The 6,804-nt window shown below is 44.7% G+C and overlaps 1 protein-coding gene across 1 annotated transcript in view; it reads left to right on the top strand.

Moving 5' to 3' along the window:
* Positions 1-6,804, top strand: part of LOC119379426 (ATP-dependent RNA helicase abstrakt) — a 263,231-nt gene that overhangs the window by 243,232 nt on the left and 13,195 nt on the right. The window contains exon 15 of the mRNA XM_037648739.2: positions 5,651-5,761. Coding sequence (XP_037504667.1) covers positions 5,651-5,761 — 111 coding nt within the window. The remainder of the gene's footprint in view (positions 1-5,650; positions 5,762-6,804) is intronic.

The following is a 6,804-nucleotide window of genomic DNA, read 5'->3' on the forward strand; positions in this document are numbered from 1 at the left end:
AGAAATATTTTTGGTTGTGGCTGGAGTGAAATGAGAGCTCGTCCCTCGATGTATTCCATTCTTATATTTGCCGTGGCATGCTCTATTGTAGTAATCAAAGGGGCAAGAAAATAAAAAAGGGGCCAGGCTGACAACCCGTGAAAGCATATTTTTTCTTGGAAAGCTGCGCCCCGCCACGGTGGTCTAGTGATAAGTTATGGCGCTCGACTGCTGACCCGAAGGTCGCGGGATCGAATCCCGGCTGCGGCGGCTGCATTTTCGATGGAGGCGAAAATATGACTGAGGCCCGTGTACTTAGATTTAGGTGCACGGTAAAGAACCCCAGGGGTTCAAAATTTCAGGAGCCCTCCACTACGGCGTCCCTCATAATCATATCGTGGTTTTGGGACGTTAAACCCCGGATATTATTATTGGAAAGCTGCTTCCCTGGAAATTTAGGAACGCAGAGCCATAGAGCATGCGGTTTGCGTTTTTTTTTTTCAATTTAGGAGTAGATGAGTGAATACAACACATTTCTAGAGCCAGTCAGGTAAAGTCGACCTCAGGACACCTCTGGAAGTGAACTCCCGGTGAGAAGGACAGCGGGGCAGTTACGGGGGGGGGGGGTCGGCCTCAGGGGGGGGTACAACCCCCGACCCCCCCCCCCCCCCCCCCCCCCCCCCCCGTCGGTGCGCCACTGGTTCATGGTCTCGGCGTGATGGGTGCCACGGAACCTCTCAGCGCAAGATGCACACCACCACGTTCATTCATCAAGGGAACTTTTGCACCTCTATTCAAGCTCCCCAGAATCATTTTTCTCCTGCCTTGTGACTGGGCGTGAGACGTGGCTGTATCACTGGGACCCAGAAACAGAACACCAATCTATGCAATGGAGGTATCCGGTGCAAAAGAGTTCAAGATACAACACTCAGGGAGGAATGTGATGGCAACACTTTTCTGGGACCCAAAGGGGATCCTGCTCATTGAATATTATGAAAACAGTAGGACAGTTACAGGCAAATACTACGCCAACATTCTTTGAAAAATGCGTAAAGCCATCTTGGAAAAACGCCGAGGATTAGTGACAAGAGGTGTCGCCTTCCTGCACAACAGCGCCCCGGTTCACAGGTCTCGTGTTGCCCAGGCTGCCAAAAATTGCTCCAAACCAGAAGTTCTTGGTAGCATCGCTGTCTCCAGTCTTCGGTGCAGAAAATGTGTCTTTAAAATTTATAAAATAATGTGCTGGGACAAGGGAGCCCGTGAAAAAAAGCCTTGGACGTGCCGGTGGGGTTTCGCTTACGTCTATCACCATCCACTGCCGATACATTAAGATGCAGTCATCTGAATCCGACGATTTAGAAAAAATATGCTGCTTTGTATAGTCGCTGCCACACTCGCAAGAGAACTGAAACCCTTCATTTCACAACACTTCGGCAAACAAGCCTTTCTTTTTTCTTTTTTTTTCTCAACAAAGCTCACTGCTCACGTGCGGAGGAGGACACCATTTTCTAATTCTGGTTACTGAAATCCAGTCCTCTCTCGACCAAAATGCATACTTCGAGTGCGTTTTTAAATTTTTTACTGCAGCATCTGTTCAAGCCAAAGAGAACTCAACAAAATGAATCGGAGTAGCTTATTGCGGCGCCCCCAAATGCCTTTTTCAGCGTTGATGAGGCCAGCTCGTCTTAGGTAGGAGCGGTGCAAACCGTGTGGATGAACTCAGCTCGTCTTCAGTAGGGACGGGGTCAAGATTTTAGTAGCTTGAGAGATCTTGCTTCGGTCTTGTCTTGGTGCTTTGCTTCCAATTTCAAGTGCTGTTTAGGTAATTACTTTAGTTAAGGTGTCGTTCATACACTCTATGTCATCATTTTTGTCTTGTTCTAAATGATTGTACTTGTTCTCACTTGGAATCCTGAATTCCTCTGCTTTTAACTTGGTTGGATCCAAGTTGTCCTGTTTTAGCGATTAATTTTGTTCTGGCTGTCATTAGGTTGTGTGTTATCTTCGCCCTGACCATCCTATAGTCGCTGCTCTTTATCTTGCTTACTACTTCTATATCCTGTACTATGCTTGGATCCCTACACATAATGAAATCTATTTTGTTCCTTGTTTCTCTGATAGGACTTTTTGATATCCACTTCCTATTTATATGCTTTTTAAAGGTGGTCATTATGCGGAGATGATTTTGTTCTGTGAATTGCACTAACATCTCTCCTCTACTATTCCTACAATCTATACCATAATTCCCGATTGTACTTTCTGTAGCGCTGTTGGGTTTTTTTTTTTTTGTTCTAGGCATTTGCTCAACCATGCCTCATTTCAACCTTGTAACCCCCCCCCCCCCTTATGTAATGCCCTGTTTAGGGTCCTTAAGGGTTAATAAATGATGATGATGATGATTGCTTCTTCCCCTTTCTGCTTTATTCCTACCTTTGCATTGAAGTCGCCCATAATTATAGTGTACTGGGTTTGTGCTGTTTGCATAGCTAATTCTACATGCTCATAAAATTGTTCTAATTTCTTATTGCCATGGATGGATGTTGGAGTGTACCCTTCGATTACTTTCAGTTTATATCTCCTGTGTAGTTTTAACACAACGCCTGCTGCTCTTTCATTGGTGCTGTAAAATTCCTCAATGTTGCCCGCAATATCTTTATGGATTAAAAAGCCCACACCGTGCTCTCGTTTCTCAGGGAGTCCTCTGTAACCGAGTATGTGCCCATTAGTCAGCATTGTGTATGCTTCACCAGTTCTCCTAACTTCACTAAGGCCAAAAATATCCCTATTAACGCCTTCTAACTCCTCAAATAGCTCTGCTAACCTAGCTTCACTAGAGAGGGTGCACATGTTTAACGTTGCTAGGTTCAGTTTCTAGTAGTGGCCTCTCCGGGTCCATTGTTTTCCTTTACCCTTCAGGGCGTTACGAACCTGACTGCCGCTGTGATCTGGCTCCTGTAGCTGCTGTACCCTGAAGGCGTGGATATAGTAGTGGACATCGTATGAGAGGGGTGGCTTGATACTGTACTAGGAAGGACAGTTCCTGTTCTGGTGAGGGCGTAAGACATACCAAGTAGGCAGAAAATGTTTACTCCTTCCCATGCATCGTCTATCCAAAACTGCAGCATATCCTATGCAATGTTCATTGCTAATTCGATATTCAGGATTTACCTAATAACTCCGCTAAATATCACGGGTGTGGATGGTGGCCCACACCTAGACTAACCATGTTCTGGTTCACGAAATGCGTGAAGTTCTTGGGGAATGCCAGTAACATCTTGTACAACATTGTTGCCACTAGCTTAGCATTCACATTAGCATCTTTATAATGCGCTTCTGTAATCACTTTTTTGAGAACAGTAAAAGTGCACTAGAGATGATGACAACAAGAAGGAACACACGCACCCACATAGCGATACTTTCGACAGTTAATCTTGTGATCCTAGCCCTACACACAGGTGTATACTACCTTTGTCCGTAAAGTTTCGAGACTGATTTATTTCCTTCTCTAGAAATGATTTCCCAAAACAAATCTTGGTGCGTATGTGTAGTGCCATCTTTTTGGGCTAACCTGAGCTATTTATGTTAATTGCTATGGCAGCCGCTAGATGGCACTACATGTAGAAAAATATGTTGTCACTAGTCGTCTGCGCATTCTACTGTGAGTGAATGTGGAGAGATGGACGTCCACCTTGAACAGCGTGTAAACATAAAATTCTCTGTGAAGCTTGGCGAGACAGCCACACAGACTCCTTCGTGACACTTACAGCAGCGAGACATTATCACGGGCGCGAGTTTTCGAGTGCCACAAGAGGTTTGCTTCGGGGAGAATGTCGGTGGAAGACGACACAAGGCAGGGGCGCCCTGCAACCTCACAGAATGAAAACAACGTGGCTCGGATCAGTGAGATCGTACAGCAAGACCGCACCATTACAGTCCACATGCTATCGGATGCTCTCGACATTAGTAAGACAACATGCCACCAAATTTTGCGTGAGAACTTGGGGAAACAAATAAAGATTTCCCAATCCAATCCAACTTGGGGAAACGAAAGCTGAATGCCAGACTTTTGCCACACTCCCTCACACAGAACCAGAAGGACACATGGGCATCAGTGAGCACTGATTTGGCAGAGAAGGATGCTGCATTCATCGACAGCATCATTGCTGAAAAAAACGTGGTGTTTTCAATACGATCCTCAAACAAAGAGGCAGAGCGCCGAATGGCGGTCCACAAGCTCTCCGGCGTTGAGAAAGGTGCAGCGAAAGAAGACCAAAACAAAGACGATGCTGATAGTTTTTTTCGATGCCAGAGGTGTCATACACCACGAGTTCGTTCCACAAGGGCAGATGGTGTATTAGGAGTTTTATATCCACGTGCTCCAACACATGCGTGGTGCACGCCATTGCCCTGACTTATGGGCACCTGGACAATGGAGCCTTCTCCACGATAATGCAAGGCCGCACACTGCTCTCAGTGTGAAAAAATTTCTCGCCAAGCATAGCATTACTGTACTTCCCCATCCGCCATACTCGCCTGACCTCCCCCCCATGCGATTTTTTCCTGTTTCTTTGTGCGAAGAGAGCCCTAAAAGGTCGCTGGATAGGGAGCGTGGAAGCCATTCAAGATGCCACGACAAAGGAGCTGACAGCCCTGCCAAAAGAAGCGTTTTCCAACTGTTTCCAAGGCATCAAGAAGCGTTGGAAGCTGTGTATAGACTGCAAGGGAGACTATTTCGAAGGGGTGCTGCACAAATGATTTCAATGTTAAACGCATTTTTTTTAATGGACTCAGTCTCAGAACTTTACGGACAAAGTTTGTATATAACAGAACAGGAGCACATCCTCTACGCAGGAGTAACAAAGCATTACAAGATAGCATTTCAGACACCAAAAAAATCAAATTCTTTTTCTGTCAGCACGGTTTTTTGTCACCCCTCTTTTCAGATTATAGAAGCGGGGGAGATTTAAAGATGGGTGACAAGTGCATTAGCATGCCGTCTATCGCACTGACAGAAAAAGAATTTGATTTTCTTGGTGTCCGAAATGCTGCCTTGTAATGTTTTGCTACTCCTGCGTAGTGGATATGCTCATGTTTTGTTATATATATATATATATATATATATATATACACACGCTACGTGTGTGTGTGTGGTGTGTGTGTGTGTGTGTGTGTGTATACACACACACACACACGCACACACACATGTAGCGTTAGGATCACAAAACAAACTGTTGAAAGTAGTGCTATGTGTGCGCGTGTGTGTTCCTTCTTTGTGTCATTGTCTCTAGTGCGCTTAAACTATTCTTAAAAATGGACTACCAACATGCCCAGAATAACGAAATCACCGGGTTTGACGATGGTTGCCTCTTGTGACCTTGGTGAACTTCATTTCTGTAATCACACTGAACGTAGTGCATCATCCATAGTTTCTTCCTGCAAGATAACTGGATGTTATGCTACATTTCTATTTCACTTTGTTTAGAAATATTGAAATATATATATTAAGGTTGATGTTGAAGATTGTTCTTCTCAAATAAATGTATTTGATTTGGTTTTCATGTTTTCGTGCTCAAACTACTATGATTTATTTGCAGTGAGCCTTTGCCTGATCAGCAAACTTTCCTGTTTCTCTAGAATGTTTTCTCATTTGTGTTTGTACTTGTATTTTCAGATGAATCTGTGCTTTTAGACATGAAACATTTGTTGCTAGAAGCCAAGCAAAAGGTTCCACCGTTCCTTCTGGCCCTGCAGTCTGAGAATGAGAAATATCTGGAACTTGGAGGCAAGCACTATTTCTTTGTGAACATCTTGGCATTATGGTTACTTATGATGTCCATGATTTCATGTTGCATAGTTTGTGGCGTTAGAAAGTACTTCATGACCCGTACTATTTTCTTTCCCTGGTGGATTTTTGATGTGAATGATTGCTACAACCTGCTGCTTGTTTTAGTGTAATACTTTTATGGATCACGGTAGATGATAAATTAAATGTCCTTGCGCCCAAGACATGCAGTGTCAAACTTAAAAGGGACATTTTCTACTTTCTCACTGCAGTGTAGCTCTTGCATATTTATGAAACTTGGTCTTTGCGATTCCCCATTCCTGCTGTAGATGGAGAAAATGTGCAGTTTGCGTAGTGCTGTCAATGGGTGTTGTCACAATCTTGCAAATGCAGAAGATGTAGGTAATACATGAGAATAATACACATGAAAACATCCTAATGATAGCAAGAAAAAACCACTACAAGTAAACAGCTGTACCTTACAACTGTCAAGGTGCATTGTACTACAGTCGAACCCCTCAATAACGAAATCACCGGGGAAGCGATTTTTGTTCGTTCTCGTGAGAATTTTGTTGTTTCGATTGGATAATTGTAGACAGCGAGCTGCACGGGATGCCGAACTCCTCTGCAATATCCGCCTCTTCTCTGCCTTTCGCAGCTTTGGCGATGATCTTATACTTCTCCTGAAGCGTCAAAAACTTTTTAATAGAAGCGGCATCTTTCCGAAAGGCCAAGCGACACTGCACGTGAGGAAAGCGCAGCGGCAAGCAGTTAGGCAGTCAGCATGTCGTCACCAAGGAGGATACATAGAATTTGCTGGAGTGGAGGGGCCGCTCGTCGAGTGAAGCCGGCCGTCGCCATCTTGCCAGAGGCAGGAAGCGCGCTCCACGCCGTCGTGCGCTGCGGCTTGCGTGCGTTATTTAACGCTGTGGGGATGTAAACACCGACGGTTTGACGATGGTTGCCTCTTGTGTCGCTTATGGATGTGCAAACAGGCTGAAGAAAGGTTGTGGCCTCACATTCTGCCCGTAAGTACGTGAAAA

This window comes from Rhipicephalus sanguineus, chromosome 1, assembly GCF_013339695.2.
Source record: "Rhipicephalus sanguineus isolate Rsan-2018 chromosome 1, BIME_Rsan_1.4, whole genome shotgun sequence".
Taxonomy (NCBI): Eukaryota; Metazoa; Arthropoda; class Arachnida; order Ixodida; family Ixodidae; genus Rhipicephalus; species Rhipicephalus sanguineus.